Here is a 17733-nt window from a genome sequence, read left to right on the forward strand (position 1 = left end):
TGTGTGTGTGTGTTCTCCACAGGTATTCTGAGCGTAGCAACACCAAGTGTGTGGGCATCACCATAGAGACGCGTCCAGACTACTGTCTGAAGAGACACCTGAGCGACATGTTGGGCTACGGCTGCACACGTCTGGAGATCGGAGTGCAGAGCGTCTACGAGGACGTAGCACGAGATACCAACAGGTGAGCTGAGGTGTGTGTGTGTGTGTGTGTGTGTGTGTGTGTGTGTGTGTGTGTGTGTGTGTGTGTGTGTGTGTGTGTGTGTGTGTGTGTGTGTGTGTGTGAGCGACATGTTGGGCTACGGCTGCACACGCCTGGAGATCGGAGTGCAGAGCGTCTACGAGGACGTAGCACGAGACACCAACAGGTGAGCTGAGGTGTGTGTGTGTGTGTGTGTGTGTGTGTGTGTGTGTGTGTGTGTGTGTGTGTGTGTGTGTGTGTGTGTGTGTGTGTGTGTGTGTGTGTGTGTGTGTGTGTATATGTGTGTGTGTGTGTGTGTGTGTATATGTGTGTGTGTATATGTGTGTGTGTGTGTATATGTGTGTATATGTGTGTGTGTGTTAGGGTAACGATATGTGTATCCTGTTGTGATATCCAGGGGCCACACGGTGCGTGCGGTGATGTCATAGTGATGTCATATCCTCTTCTCTCCTGTTCTAGGGGCCACACGGTGCGTGCGGTGTGCGAGTCGTTCCAGCTGGCTAAGGACGCCGGTTTCAAGGTCGTCTCACACATGATGCCCGACCTGCCCAACGTGGGCATGGAGAGAGACGTGGAGCAGTTTATAGTGAGTCACACACACACACACACACACACACACACACACACACACACACACACACACACACACACACACACACACCTACCTGCCCAACGTGGGGATGGAGAGAGACGTGGAGCAGTTTATAGTAGGCATGGTACGGTTTGCGTTGCAAACCGAGACCGTACGGTTTGCATGTCACGGAACGGGGTAGTGGGCAACCGCACGGTGCCCACGGTTTCAAAAAAAAAAAAAAAATAGAGTGACGACGCTATTAAAATCCTACTGCTTTTACAAGCATAAAACACAAAGACTACGTAGGATATTCAGTGTGGAAAGACTGATTTCTATCATCCAACTGAAAGACATAATGTAACAGCATGCGCCAGCTGACTAGGCGACAGTAGGCCTAGCCTACAAGCAAGTGCAGGTCGGTCAGCAGCGTCACCCTCTCCCCCCTCTCTCTCCACGTTAGCGCAAGTGACTGTTCCCAGCCTTTATGCTGACCATTTTAAATTAAATGAACATGAATTTACAAACAATGACAGATTAGCAGAACAAAGTAGACTATGACTTACGTTACAGTAGCCTAGTGTAGGCTATATCCACGTGGCATTGAATGGGGATTCCGGACGGCAAAATGCGAGATAATTGAACATATCCATCAGATTCACTGTGCTGTCCTTAACTGCAATCAACTGTAGGCCTAATTATATGTAGCTAGTTAAACTCTGATGGACGGAAGGGGACTTTGTGCTGTTGCCTAGTTAACATTGATGTTTAACATTATAACAAAAATAAAATTTGACTGTTTTGAAAGGCTCAGCTTCACAGGAGTTTTGTGAAACATTCTTGTGCATACACTTCTAAAAAAACGATCTTTTAAAATTATTTGTTACCTTAACTTTCACATTTTAACATAACATAACCCTATCACTTGTTCACTTAAAATTTAATTTGACTTCTGATTTTACTTCTATGCTTCTCACGGCCGGCAGTTTCATGATAGGAAGCAACTGATTCATAAGCGCAAAACTCGCAGAAAGCGGTATCAAAATAAAAGTCCAATTCGTTCTCAGTGTGTCATTAACCAAAATAGTCATACTACACTGACCTAATGGTCCCATTACCTACAGGAGTGTAGCTGTTTTATTTTTACACATCAAATGTGTTATAGCATGTAATATTTGAATATTTGTCAACTTAAAAGTTAGGACTTAGTTCTCCCTTTTTGTGAAATAAATGGAAGCATGTTAAAATTATTGATATCTTTCCTCTTTCAGTTGGTCAAATTCAACATACCCATGATAAGCTTACATTTTCATTCAAATTTTTATATAATACATTTTATTTAAAAAAAAAAAAAAAAAACAGAACCGTACAAAACCGAAAACCGTGACCTTGAAACCGTGATATGGACCGAACCGTGACATTTGTGAACCGTACCACCCCTAGTTTATAGTGAGTAACACACACACACACACACACACACACACACACACACACACACACACACACACACACACACACACACACACTGACCTTTGGTCTTCTCCTCATCCCCTGTTCCTTCTCCTTCTCTGTCTGAAGTGAGTCAAGAGTATCAGGAGTAGTGAGGAGATTTGACTCATGAGGTATCTGCTCCACAACGCCCTGTGACAGGTTAGGTTTAGGGATGGTTTTGGTTTAGGCACAATTTAGCTAGAAATTCGCCTGATGTCGCTGTTCTTGGCAAAAGTAAAGCATCAGAAACATTGCTTTACTTTACTGGGGGGTGGGGGGGGGGTGGGGTTTGCAGGCTCAGGATGAAGTCAAGGGGGCGCTTGCAGAGACAGTTTAGATCGAGACGGGACAGTCGCCGCCATCTTGCTATTTCACAATTAGTGAGACCAGATGTGAGAGTCAATGGGAAAAATGAATGGGGAAACTGAGTATAGGACGGAGGGGAACCCAGCGGTTGTGAAAACCATATGGTTGAAACGAACTACTAATCTACTACTGAAAAACTAATCAATCTAGACTACTTGGTTGTGTCATACGAGTCAAAATAAGCTTTTTAAGCCACTTTTCTTACGTTTTTTTGACAGAGCGCAGGCGCAGTAGTTCCATAAAGGCACGAGAGCAACGGCTTTTCACAACTGAGCATGCGCATAATTTCGCGTGCGCCGATGCAGCCAGATGATTGGATCACTGGCAACGCAGCTCAGCAGGCACATTGGCTCTTGTTACCAGAAAGGCGGGAGACGTGCGGGTAGACGCCATATTTGCGTTACAAATCTTCACCGTTGATTTATATGGACACCTAACAATTCTGACATATCTCCCCTTCCTAAAAAAAATCTCTGCCGCCGCTTGTTCAAAAAACCATTACGCTAAAATACGATGAGGGTGAGACTCCTGAGGTGTATGGCTTGGCCGAAGTTGAGGTCAATTTTTGACCTCGTCTCGTCTTCCAGAAGTTCTAGAACATTCCCGTCTGAGGAGATGGGAGGAGAGGAGGCCATCAAAGGTGACTGATTGGCAGTGCAGTGGTGTGATGTGATGATGATTGGCAATACAATACAGTGGTGTGGTGTGATGATGATTGGCAATACAATAGAGTGGTGTGGTGTGATGATGATTGAATGGGGGAATCAGGATTAAGTGGTGTGTAGTGGTAAGTGGTGTGTGTGTGTGTGTGTGTGTGTGTGTGTGTGTGTGTGTGTGTGTGTGAGAGAGAGAAATTGTCAGTGATCCTGTGTTGTACTGCAGTTGTGTGTGTGTGTGTGAGCTGCCATTGAGCTTGTTGGCTTATGTAGTGTGTGTATGCAGCTGCAGCTTAGGTCACCATGGAGATTTTTATTTCATATAATGAGTGCAAAGCATCGCCTTACCTCCCTTTTAACTCTCATACACATACACACACACACACACACACACACACACACACACACACACACACACACACACACACACACACACACACACACACACACATTCGCACGTACACGCACACGTACACGTACACGTACACATACACACACACACACACACACACACACACACACACACACACACACACGTACACACACACACACACACGCCTCATCTCCATTGACCCCCTATGCAGCGCAGTCGTCTCCATTATCAGGAATTGAATTGTCCTTTTATTACACTGGGGGCCCTTTAATACACACAACGCCATTAAGATAGAGGGATAGAGAGAGGGGGGGGGAGGGAGAGAGGGGGGGGGGATGTAGAGAGGGATAGAGAGAGGGGGGGGGAGAGATGTAGAGAGAGAGAAGGAAAAAGACGCATAGAGAGGATGAGAGATGAAGAGAGAGAGACGGAGAGAGAGAGAGACACACACACATTAAGAGAGAGAGAGAGAGAGAGAGAGAGACGGAGAGAGAGAGAGAGACACACACACACATTAAGAGAGAGAGAGAGAGATGGACGGAGAGAGGGAGAGACACACATTGAGAGAGAGAGAGACGGAGAGAGAGAGAGACACACACACACACACACATTAAGAGATGGAGAGAGACGGAGAACGAGAGAGCGATAATCCCAATCAGTAGTTGTCGCCGCTTGACTGGTCCTATTCAGACCCCCTGTCATGCAATTCAAACACCCCCTTCTGTTCAAACACTGCTGCTCAAGCACCCTGTCACCACTCTCTTTCCCTCTCTCCCTGCCATACCTCTCTTTCCCTCTCTCCCTGCCACCACTCTCTTTCCCTCTCTCCCTGGCTGCCACTACTCTCTCTCCACATCATGCCATCTCTCCCTCTCTCTCTCTCTCTCTCTCCCTCCACACCCTGCCCTGCCACACACACACACTGCTGCTCAAGTACCCTGTCATCCACCCTTCCCTCTGTCATCCACCCCTCTCTCTGCCACCCCTCTCTTCCCCTCCACACCACTACTCTATCTCTCTGCCCCCCCTCTCTCTGCCACCCTTCTCTTCCCCTCCACACCACTACCCTATCTCCCTGTCATCCACCCTTCCCTCTGCCACCCCTCTCTTCCCCTCCACACCACTACTCTATCTCCCTGGCTGCCACCCTTCCCTCTGCCACCCCTCTCTTCCCCTCCACACCACTACTCTATCTCCCTGGCTGCCACCCGAGCCATTGCCACCTCCCACCATATACCATCACCACACACCACCTCTACTACCCCCACCACACCAGCCGCTATTCAGACACGATGCCACCATGCCCTCCACCTCCTCTACCCTCATCATGCCAGTCTGCTCTCCACCACTGCCTTTCTGTCACCTCACTCATCATCATCCGGCACCTACTCCGCTATCAGCTGCCACCGTGGAACACCCCCCACCCCCTGGTGTCGCCGTTGACAACCATAATGGGCGCTTGAGAGTGGAACACTGTTGTGCCGGGTGGGCGGGGCTTCACATCTTTACTTGACATGTATGTGTCACATAGGGGAGATGAGGACAGGGGCAGTAGAACACAGCTGACAGGGGCAGTAGAACACAGTAGAACACAGCTGACAGGGGCAGTAGAACACAGCTGACAGGGGCAGTAGAACACAGCTGACAGGGGCAGTAGAACACAGCTGACAGGGGCAGTAGTTTTCTGTTGACGGCTTTCCTTGTTGGATTGGTAGAATTTAATATCAACAACATTTGACATAGCTTCTTTGATTTTTTTTTTTTCTTTTGAAAGATTTCTTCTTCCAAAGCACTGAAGCCTTTTTCCGAGCCAGCATTTCTGGAGATAAGATCATTTCTGCTTACAGTTAGTTTGCAAAATTTTCCGTCAGAATCTGACTGCGTGTGTGTGTGTTTATCCGTGGAGGCTACTAGACTTAACTTGTAATTAATTGAGGTGTTGTGGTGATTAGTGGTGATGTGCTTACGGCCCAGGTGGGGGAAGATAAGCAGTAAGCTCCTGGTGGAGGGAAATTAATGCTTGTCCATCAAGACCCAGGATTAATCCCTCTCCCTTTGGATAAGTCCTGTCTGGCTTTCTTTTTAATTCAAGACCATCGGAGGTTTATAGGCATACCGTTACATATCTGGCTAGATTTCTATATACCAAAGAGCATTGCTGTTCGTATGTTCCATAGAAATGCCAAACATGTCTGAATAAAAATGTTGGAAAGAGTGTTAACTTTTTAACTTTATAATCTGGTCATGCAGCTGATCTCTAGTGTGGCCGTGCAGCTGATCTCTAGTGCAGCTGATCTCTAGTGTGGCCATGCAGCTGATCTCTAGTGCAGCTGATCTCTAGTGTGGCCATGCAGCTGATCTGTAGTGTGGCCATGCAGCTGATCTCTAGTGGCCATGCAGCTGATCTCTAGTGGCCATGCAGCTGATCTCTAGTGCAGCTGATCTCTAGTGCAGCTGATCTCTAGTGCAGCTGATCTCTAGTGGCCATGCAGCTGATCTCTAGTGTGGCCATGCAGCTGATCTCTAGTGTGGCCATGCAGCTGATCTCTAGTGTGGCCATGCAGCTGATCTCTAGTGGCCATGCAGCTGATCTCTAGTGTGGCTGATCTCTAGTGGCCATGCAGCTGATCTCTAGTGTGGCCATGCAGCTGATCTCTAGTGGCCATGCAGCTGATCTCTAGTGTAGCTGATCTCTAGTGGCCATGCAGCTGATCTCTAGTGTGGCCATGCAGCTGATCTCTAGTGTGGCCATGCAGCTGATCTCTAGTGCAGCTGATCTCTAGTGGCCATGCAGCTGATCTCTAGTGGCCATGCAGCTGATCTCTAGTGTGGCTGATCTCTAGTGCAGCTGATCTCTAGTGTGGCCATGCAGCTGATCTCTAGTGCAGCTGATCTCTAGTGTGGCCATGCAGCTGATCTCTAGTGGCCATGCAGCTGATCTCTAGTGTGGCCATGCAGCTGATCTCTAGTGTGGCCATGCAGCTGATCTCTAGTGCAGCTGATCTCTAGTGTGGCCATGCAGCTGATCTCTGCTCTCCTCTCATGCAGAGGCTGATGTGTGGCTGGCTCCTCCTCTCCTCTCCTCTTCTTTTCTCCTCTCCTCTCTTCTCCTCTCCTCTCCTCTCTTCTCTTCTCTTCTCTTCTCTTCTCTTCTGTTCTGTTCTCTTGTCTTCTCTTGTCTTCTCTTGTCTTCTCTTCTCTTCTCTTCTCTTCTCTTCTCTTCTGTGGAGAGGCTGATGTGTGGCTGGCTCCTCCTCTCCTCTCCTCTCCTCTCCTCTCCTCTCTTCTCTTCTCTTCTCTTCTCTTCTCTTCTCTCCTCTTCTCTTCTCTTCTCTTCTCTTCTCTTCTCTTCTCTTCTCTTCTCTTCTCTTCTCTTCTCTTCTCTTCTCTTCTCTTCTCTTCTCTTCTCTCCTCTCCTCTCCTCTCCTCTGGGTTAGCAGTGTGAGCCCCCTGCCTGCTAATGTGTCTCAGGTTCATAGACGTCTTACCTCTCTGAGACTCCAGTCGGCAGGTATCCACACAGCACACCTCCGTCACACTCTCCTCTCCTCTCCTCTCCTCTCCTCTCCTCTCCTCTCCTCCACTCTTCCCCTCTCCTCTCCACTCATCCCCTCTCCTCTCCTCATCTCCACTCTTCCCCTCTCCTCTCCTCTCTTCCTCTCCACTCTTCCCCTCTCCTCTCCTCTCCTCTCCACTCTTCCCCTCTCCTCTCCACTCTTCCCCTCTCCTCTCCTCTCCTCTCCTCTCTCTCTTCCTCTCCCTCCTCTCTTCCTCTCCACTCCTCTCCTCTCCTCTCATCACCGCTCATCTTCTCTCCTCCCCTTTCCTCTATCCTCCTCTCCTCTCCTCTCCTCTCCTCTCCTCCGCTCCCCTATCCTCTCTTCCTCTCCTCTCCTTTCCTCTATCCTCCTCTCCTCTCCTCTCCTCTCCTCTCCTCTCCCTCTCCTCTCTTCCTCACCCCTCCCTCTCATCCTTCCTTCTCATCCTTCTTTCACGTCCCCACTCAATCCGTTCCTCATTTTCTTTCTTTCCCCTCTTCCTTGGTCCACCCCTTCTTCCTCCTTTCCTCTCTACGTCTTCCCTTCTTCTTCCTCTCCATCCCTCCTCTGTGTGTTTATGTAAGAAGTAGAAACATGAAAGAGAGAAAACATAATCACTTTCCTTCACCTTACTCTTGCTCAACCTCCTTCCTCTGTGTGTGTGCGTGCGACGTGCTTGCGTGCTTGCCTGCTTGCGTGTTTATTTTCTGCACTGTTTTGGTTTTACATAATCGCCTTTCTTGCGCTCTCCTCATTTTGTCGGTGTCTGTTTCACACATTTGCGTAATCCCTGCTTACGTCCTGATTACGTTCTCAACTCTCTTTGCTCTTGAACTCTCTTGGAGTTTGGTGTTGTCTTGCCCTGCACTCTCCCCTCTTCTCATTCTATCTCTCTTCTTTTCTTTTCCTCTCTTCTCTCCCTCCCTCTCTCTCTTCCTCCCTCCCTCTCTCTCCCTCCCTCTCTCCCTCCCTCTCTCTCTCTCTCTCTCTCTCTCTCTCTCTCTCTCTCCCTCTCTCTTCTCTTTCTCTCTCTCCCTCCTTCTCTCTCCTTCTCTCTCCTCTCTCTCTCTCTCCCTCCCTCTCTCTCTCTCTCTCTCTCTCTCTCTCTCTCCTCTCCCTTTCTCTCTCCCTCCCTCTCTCTCTCCCTCTCTCTCTCTCTCTCTCCCTCCCTCTCTCTCTCTCTCTCTCTCTCTCTCTCTCTCTCTCTCTCGCGTGTTCCTCCTCTTTCTGTCTGCTATGGGGTCTGTGTCACCCCCATGAGTAAAGGGGTGGAGGTGGAGGTGGAGGCGAGGTGGAGGTGGAGGTGGAGGTGGAGGTGGAGGTGGAGGTGGAGGTGGCGGTGGAGGTGGAGGTGGAGGTGGAGGCCTGGTGGAGGTGGAGGTGGAGGTGGAGGCCTGGTGGAGGTGGAGGTGGAGGTGGAGGCCTGGTGGAGGTGGAGGTGGAGGCCTGGTGGAGGTGACGGGTGGAGGTGGAGGTGGAGGTGGAGGTGGAGGTGGAGGTGTTGGGGTGGAGGTGGAGGTGGAGGTGGAGGTGGAGGTGGAGGTGGAGGTGACGGGTGGAGGTGGAGGTGGTTTTGGGGTGCATTGGGTTGTTGTCTGGAGGTTGGGGTTTGGGGTTTTGGGGTGCATTGGGTTGTTGTCTGGAGGTTGGGGTGGTTGTTTTGGCATACAGCAGTTTTTGGATGGAGGTGGAGTTTTTTTGGGGTGGAGGTGACAGGGTTTTGGGGTGGAGGTGGTTGTTTGGGGTGGAGGTGACAGGGTTTTGGGGTGGAGGTGGTTGTTTGGGGTGGAGGTGGAGTTGTCCATCTGTGAGGAGGCGAAGAGGAGACAGCTGATAGCAGAAATCCATTAAAGAGTCTGGAGCCCTGACACTCACTTATCTGGACACCGCACGCACGCACACATGCACGTACACACACACACACTCCGTGCCGGCGGGCCCACACCCTCGCAAATACACACGTACACACACACACACACACACACACACACACACACACACACACACACACACACACACACACACACACACACACACACACACACACACACACACAAAGACCAAGCTGGCCCACACACACACACACCTCCGCAAACACGAGGCTCGTCGAGGCTGTCTGCTGTTGTGATGGATTTTCAACAAGGTACACGAATATCGAATAAGTACATATTACCAGAGATTCTTTAAGTATAGAGATATGCCAACATAATAGGTTTCTACAAGAATACCTGCACATTACCGCGACCAGTGCACGTCTGCCTAAAGGGGCATGTCTTTTCCAAAATGAGATATATCCATTTTATAGAATGTTGGGAAATTGACATTTTTGCCTAAGGGGGCCCATTGAAATGCCAGGAAAATGCAATTTTTATTGAGGTTTTAAAGTATGTTCTCAAAACATTTGAATGGCAAGAATTCACACATAGATGATGGGACCTCTTAACAGTCAATTCCAGTATTAAAATGCAAAAAGTCAAAAATGGTGGATATACCTGAGAAGTGCACTTCATATTTCACTTCATATTTCACTACATATTTCACTTCATTCATATGAGGAAAGATCAGAACTATGCTCAACTGGAAATCTTTGGTCCCCCTGTGGAAAGAGTGAGCTGTTTCAAGTATCTTGGCGTCAACATTTCTGAAGATCTGTCTTGGTCACCTCACATCACCACCGTAGTGAAAAAGGCCAGGCAGCGTCTGTACCACCTCAGGAGGCTAAGGAAGTTTAGAATTCCATCAGACATGCAGAAGTCCTTCTATTCTGCCACAATTGAGTCAGTAATTACAGGAAGCATTACAACGTGGTATGGCAACTGCACAGCTCAGGACAAGATAGCACTGCACAGAGTAGTGCATGCTGTAGAAAAAATCACTGGCGCCATCCTTCCAGGGCTCTGCAAGATATATATGCAAGAAGGGCAACGACACGAGCACAAAGGATTATGAAAGACACATTCCATCCTAGTCACTCCATATTCGAAAGGCTGCCCTCAGGGAAACGACTACGTTCCATAAGATGTAGAACAGAGAGACTGCGTAAGAGTTTTTTCCCTCAAGCCATCCGCTTTTTGAACTAAGACAATAACTATTTTTAATTATTTTTTATTTTATTTTATTATTTTTATTTTTTACCATTCAACACAGCACAGAGCAGTTGCAATCCCCATTTCACTGCCAATTGTGCTTGCACAAGGAACGTGACAAATAAAAATCTTGAATCTTGAATCTAAAGGCAGAGGGAGCCCTTGACTGAGACATTCAGCATTCATGACAATATTGACTGGATTTATTTGCTTTATTCATCAGGCAGCTTTAAAGACATTTTCTAGGCTTTTCCCCCATTATTATTCATATAGGACGGGCAGACAGACGGGAAACTACGTAGTGGGGTGAGTCAGATGGATGTAGTAGGATAGGTGTACAAGGATCGGGACATGATCTCGGGTCAGAATCGTTATGGTATGGCCATCGAGACGGTATTATAACACCTTGGCCTCAGCTAGCAGCATCTCCACAACCGTCAGTACTATAGAAAAGTAATCACCAGCTGTTGCTCAAACGGCTAGGGCACCGACTGCTACGCCGGAGACTCGGGTTCAATTCCAGCCTGAGGTGTTTCAATGGTCCTCCCCCATGCCTCTGTTCTATTTACTTTCCTGTCTCTTCCCAAACTGTCCCAACAGTCCTTTTTCTTTTTTTGGTCTTTATTTTGTTACGACCCCAGCTCGTTTTGAGGGCGCAACATGAAGAGGAGACCACACAAAGATTCAAAGTTCAATGATATTTTTATTGAACCACAATAATCAATGAAACAGGTGTCTAGGGGAATGAATGAACGGGTGTGTGAGAGTGAATGATGTATGCAATGTGTGCGTCAGTATCAATATGTGAGCTGTAAAGAAAGAATCAAAAGAGTGAGGGTATAGAAGTGAGGAGAGCAAGAAAGAGCCAGTGGTGAGGTTGAGGTCAGAGTGCCTAATGAGAGAGAGTGAGAGGATGGCTTTTAAAGCCTACACCTGCCCGCAGGTGGAGGTAATTACAATTAGCCTAATCAGGCCATGGCTCTGCTGTGCACTAACATGCCACGGCCTGGAGATGGCACATGGGGTCGTCCCAATGTTGTGATGGGACATGGTAGGATAGACGGGAGGCGAGTGGAGAGGGATCGGCAAATGACCCGGGCTGAACTCGACCAGAGTAGCAGCACAGTGCCCCACCGTTACAGCCACGGCACGGCCTGTCCTGACTGTCCTTAAAGTGATACTGTCCCATTTTTTGAAATAAGCTTATTTTACACCTCCCCTTGAGTTAAATAATAGGGTTTTACCATTGTTCTGTACTTTCAACCATTCACTGGGTATGGCAGTGCAAATTTTACCTCCATGCTAGCAGTTAACATTGAGTCCTATGAGACCAGTTCGCGGCTAACTGGTCTCATAGGACTCAATGTTAACTGTTAGCTTGGAGGTGAAATGTGCACTGCCATAACTACAAAACGGTTGGAAGTACAGGAGAACGGTAAAGGCCTATTATTTAACTCAAGGGGAGGTGTAAAATAAGCTTATTTCCAAAAATGGGACAGTATCACTTTAAGGCCCCCACCCCCCAAAGAAAGACAGAAAGAAAGAAATAAAGAAAGAAGGAAAGAACCATGATCACCATATGACTCATTACAGCTCACGTATCATTTGGGCAACTGCATAATTTCCCGACATTGAATATTGACCATTGACCATTCACCCTCACGTTGAGAAGTGCAGAACTTTCTAGATTGTCGAGTGTGCGCGGCGCGGTGCGGTGCAGTGTGTCGTTGGCGTCTCGTTGACGTCATCAGGACGTGACGTCCTCTGTGATTGGCTGTGGTCGCGGTCGATAGCGATGATGTGATGGCATGTCACCGGCGCCGCAGTCACTCGTGCAGCCCAGACGGGCAGCACAATGTCAACACACACACACACACACACACACACACACACACACACACACACACACACACACACACACACACACACACACACACACACACACACACACACACACACACACATAAGCCTGTCACGATATCCGATAAGTCAATAAATCGGACGGTAACTTTTTACAAGGACGATCACTTTTCTGGCCCCGATAAGTAACGATAAGTTATTTGCGTGGTGTTTTGTTTCCCCTCTCTCCCTTTCTCTACCGTAGCCGTAAGACTACTGATGGCGCGTTATAGCCCAACGCAGCGCAATGACGCTTAAATGTTGGTGTAATTTTAAGTTTCAGTGCTAGTTCTGGTTGAAAAAGGTGCATTGATCTGGCTACTTGCGTCTTTGAAATAGAACGTTGGTGTTCGCGCGTCGCTTATAAGCCTTGACAAAGAATCAGCGCTATATTCTTCCAGTCTCAGTCAGCGCATCTGCAACGTTCCTCAGAGAGGGGAATGAACAGCTCCAACACGGAGGCAAATGTTCATTTTGAAACATGCGCAGCAACCCAATATCCACGACGAAGACGTGTTTGTGCAAACATGAAATAGTGGTACCGTCGCGACAAACTTGCTCTGAGGCTGTTATTTTAAACCTCGCCGAGTTTCCCCTATTATTTCAATGCGCCTCCTACCCCGACGTTCGTTGTCTGTTCTTTTTGTGATTTTCGCTATATCCCTTGTTTATTTAGACCTAACAATATGAGTAGGCAGTCCGCAAGCAAATAATGAAGATAAGATTTGTGGATTAACAGTCACACCAGGAGAATGTGAACGGTTGAGCGCGCTACAGGGGAAAACAGAGGCATGGCGACTCATAACTCATAAGAATCAATGTATGGGCGTTCATAAAGGACTTTAAAGTGCCCAGAATTGCAACTTGTTCCAGTCGAGGGTATCGGGGAGGGAGAGAGCGAGAGAGAGAGCATCTGTTCATGCTCTTTTGCTTTTTGCTGATGTTGAAATGCCTTTAATAGGGCTGATTTGGGTTTTGACTGACAATTAGCTAGTAACAACGTGCATTTTGGTGAAATAAGCTGTCTAAGTAATAATTTGTGAATTAACAATACCCCACCAGTAGGTTATTTTACATCACCCCATGGATAGGCCTATAAGCCATTCAGTGTGCTTGAGAAAGATAAATAACAGAAAATATTAAAGTAAGACTATAACTTACCCTAATAATAAATACAAAAAAGCCTATTTAGAGCCTATTGTGCTCCATGAGGATGTAATTAAAAACACATATATACATCCCGCCGTGATGCTTTACAAATGTGAAGGGGTGTAGGCACATTTTTATTGCATTTTTACGTCATTATATTGTTTGACACATTTCTTCTTGGAGCAGGCGTCAATCTTAATTAGGCCTATTTAAACCTCTGAGGGTGCTGGCCCAAATGTTAAATTCAATGTTTCAAGAAGGAGGCCGCATAGCAGTGTTTTTTATTGCACATTATATTGTTTGAAAATGGCGAGAGAGACAATATTATCGATTATCGCAATAATTTCCTGTTATCGTTATCGTCTGGCAAAAATTGTTATCGTGACAGGCCTACACACACACACACACACACACACACCGTGTCACAGGCAGCACAATGTCAACGCGATCACACACACACACACACACACACACACACACACACACACACACACACACACACACACACACACACACACACACACACACACACACACCGTGTCACAGGCAGCACAATGTCAACGCGATCACAACGCATGTCCTCTCATGTCACCCCGAGAGGAGGGTGTGTGATGCTACAAATGGGGGTGACGGGGGAGAGAGAGAGAGAGAGAGAGAGGTGCATGGGGGTTCTGTAACCATGGAAACACAATGGGTTTGGGGTTTATTGTGCGTAAAGCAGCAGTTGCGCTAGGGGGTGTGTGTGTTAGCAGGGGGGGGGGTGGGGGGGGGGCGGGGGGGGGGGGGGGGGTGGGGGGGGGACGGGGGGGGGGGGGGGCGGGGGGGGGAGGGTGTTAGCCAGCAGATGTTTTAGAGACCCAGAAGGAGAATTCTGACAGGGAGAGAGAAACTGCATTGACATGTACCATGCCTAGTCCAACACACCAAGCTTGCAGAAACGTGCTGATATTGTACATGTGTCAAAGTGGCAAATGTTTTGGTTTTTTTGACACTTTGATACGTTTTTAATGTGTGTATGTACCTCGCCTTTTCAGTAGCCATCAGTTTGTGAAAGCATCTCAAATTCCTCACGTTCTCTTGCTCTCCTCAAGTCCCTCTCATCTGATCTTGAGAAGAGAAAACAGCTTGGTGATATCATCTCCTCTGTATATCGCTCTACCATTTCATCAGCCATTTTAGGCCCCCATACCCTAAGCGTTTGGTTTTTGTTCTGTTGTTTTGAAATGTTGTTTTGATTCAGGTTCAATGACTTTTTGAATGCTGGTATCTTTTTATCAGTTGAGAGGTACCTAAAGCCAGTTTAGTTTTATTCTAGTTTTGAACTGAAATCGGTTTGTCATGTTTGTTTTGACTCCAACAAATCCAAATGTTCACCTTTTCACAACAATATTCACAAAGTCACAACATTCAGAGCACCAGGACTTTTTACGTGTGTGTGTGTGTGTGCGTGTGTGTGTGTGCGTGTGTGTGTGTGTGTGTGTGTGTGTGTGTGTGTGTGTGTGTGTGTGTGTGTGTGTGTGTGTGTGCGTGTGTGTGTGTGCGTGTGTGCGTGTGTGTGAACTGCTGTAAGGATGATTGTTTTACTCAAGTGTGTGCTATATGTTTACTTTAATGTGTATTAGGTCTCTGTGTATTTTTTTGTGTGTGTGTATTCATGTAAGCTGACAGACACCTTAAATTCCTTTTTCTTCTTCTCTGTTATCCCCCCTCTCTCTCTCTCTCTCTCTCTCTCTCTCTCTCTCTCTCTCTCTCTCTCTCTCTCTCTCTCTCTCTCTCTCTCTCTCTCTCTCTCCCCCCCTCTCCCTCCCTCCCTCTCTTCACTGCAGGAGTTCTTTGAGAACCCTGCGTTCCGTCCTGATGGCCTGAAGCTCTACCCGACGCTGGTGATCCGCGGTACGGGTCTGTATGAGCTGTGGAAGACGGGCCGCTACAAGAGTTACTCGCCCAGCGCCCTGGTGGACCTTGTGGCCCGCATCCTGGCCCTCGTGCCCCCCTGGACACGCGTCTACAGAGTACAGAGGTGCGTACAGGGTCTTACGAATTATGTTATGAAATATGTTATAAACAGTGTTAGTTAAGTATCAGAGGCTTGGTCGTGACCTGCATCCTCGTCTACAGAGTGCAGAGGTGCGTACTCGGCAGCAGTGTAGTAGTAGTGTAAGGGGCACACGCCGACTGTAGACAAGGAAACACCTATTCAGTATAATCACTTGGTGAGAGGAATTAACTGGGAGGTTAGGAAAACGCTCAACACAAGAAGTATGTTATATAAAGTGTTGAAGTATCAGAGGCTTGATCGTGGCCCACATCCTCGTCCTTATTTTATTTTATTTTATTTTATTTATCCGTTAGTTAACCAGGAGAGGTGAAGTAGTAGTGTCAGGGGAACTAGAGTAAGGAGTGCCTCAAAAGGCCTCACATCCTCCTGTCGCCATGGACACGCGTCTACCGCGTACAGAGTTCCGTACAGGACATTTTATTTGATTACCTCGTGTTGGTTTGTCTGACTGTTTGTTTGTCTGTCAGCAGGGTGAGACTCAAAAAATTATGAACGGATTTGGGTGAAATGTTTAGTTATTGGAAATGACAAAAAGAACAAGTGTTTACATTTTGGTGGTGATGCGGATCACTATCTGGATCCAGGATTTTAAAAAAAAAGATTCTTTACCATTGTGGGCCGGGGCGAATTTTGACGTTCCAATTTCTAACTCCACAAAAAGAAGGCAAAAAAGGGGGGGGAATAGGGTGTAACGTGGTCAAATGTTTCATCAAACCGCTTCCTTGGCGGAGGTCTGTACTCTCTGAGTCCATTAACTGCAGTGGTAAAGTAGTAGTGTAGGGGGAACTGAAGTCTAATTGGGCCTAAAGTCTAAAGTGTCATTAATGTTTTAAAAAGAAATGTAGCCAGAGTTTAATAAAGGCTTTTTAGCTTTAGTAAGGAAGGCCTCAAATGCCTCTTGTTCTGAATTAACGGTGTGCAGTCCATTAGCAGCGGAGGAAGAGGAGAGGTGTTGGGCAGCAGGGGTGTCAAATTCACATTCACAGGGGTCTCACAGGGGGTCTCACAGGGGGTCTCACAGGGGGTCTCACAGGGGGTCTCACAGGGAGCCAAAATTAACATCTGGGATGAGCTCTGTATCTTCTTTTTTATGGGCTAAAATTGTATATGCAGGCAGTTAATACTCAAAGGCAAATTACAGAAACACTCACATACATATTCTACTGTATGAGTGGTAAATGTTAGATTGTCCTCTGCCCATGGGGTAAAATAAAGTGACCCTGCGGGCCAGATTTGGCCCCCGGGCCTGAGTTTGACATCTCTGGTGGAGGAGGCACTAAAGTCTAATTGCTGCTAAAGTCTTAAAGTGTCATTTAAGTTTTTTTGTTTTTTTTTTAAGTAGCCAGAGTTTAATAAAGGCGTTTTAACTTGGGTAAGGAATGCCTCAAAAGTTTCTTTTTTTTTAATCTTTTCATGGCTGTTTGGACACCCAAGTTTTTTGTTGAGCATCCTTTTTTACTAGACTTGAATAAGTAACTCAGTGAAGCACTGCCTTGTCTCTTTTTGGTTCCATTCCAAGTTTATTTGCAGCGGAGGGAAAGAAGTAAGGGGACCTAAAGTCTATTTGGTCCTAAAGTCTTCTGAAGTGTCATTAACCCCTTAGCGCAGCACTATGGCTCTCTGTAATGTCACAGCAATGTTGTTATGATGTAGTTAAGCATGTTCAGCAAGTGAATAGGGTCGCCGGCGACCCCTGCTGCAGTAAGAGGTTAAAGTTTATTTGCAGCAGACACTGTCGTGTTGCTGAGGGGATTTAAAGCAACACTCCACCATTTCTGTAAATCAGCTCCTTATGAGGGGAAGACATACAGAGGTGTGAGTGAAGGGGTACTCATGGCATGCAGAGGCGTGAGAGAAGGGGTACTTATGGCATGACCAAAAGGTTTGGAGGGTAGGATAGGATAGGATAGGATACTTTTTTATTCAATATCTTTTCAGGAAATATGTACAGATCATTATTTTTAACATTGATATTGAAAGGTAAAAAACCCCAAAAAGCCGCTCTTGGCTGCTTGTCGCGGGGAAACCCAAAGAGACAAAATACAGAGAATAAAGAAAAAGACTAATACTAAAAGAAAAACAGAGTAAAAGAAGAGAAAAGAAAAAAGAAAAGAAAAGTTATGAGTTTGAACTAAAAAACGACATTTAGATCAGCACTCCATGTGACTTGGCCTCACACAAATCCCAGGGTACGCAAGACAAAAGGGGAACACTCATACAAGGGATACATAGCGTCAAATCATCAGTTCAGTTTGTTGTAGTTGTCCTTAGTTGTCTAGTTACCGAATCATTTCACTGAAGAGTTTTTCCTCTTTACACCCCTCGACCTATTGACTTCAAAT

General features: G+C 46.9%; 1 protein-coding gene across 1 annotated transcript in view; it reads left to right on the forward strand.

Annotated features, from left to right (window-relative positions):
* Window positions 1-17733, forward strand: part of elp3 (elongator acetyltransferase complex subunit 3) — a 44202-nt gene that overhangs the window by 22123 nt on the left and 4346 nt on the right. The window contains exons 8-10 of the mRNA XM_063222239.1: window positions 23-184; window positions 662-788; window positions 15159-15401. Coding sequence (XP_063078309.1) covers window positions 23-184; window positions 662-788; window positions 15159-15401 — 532 coding nt within the window. The remainder of the gene's footprint in view (window positions 1-22; window positions 185-661; window positions 789-15158; window positions 15402-17733) is intronic.

This window comes from Engraulis encrasicolus, chromosome 18 (genome assembly GCF_034702125.1).
Source record: "Engraulis encrasicolus isolate BLACKSEA-1 chromosome 18, IST_EnEncr_1.0, whole genome shotgun sequence".
Lineage (NCBI taxonomy): Eukaryota > Metazoa > Chordata > Actinopteri > Clupeiformes > Engraulidae > Engraulis > Engraulis encrasicolus.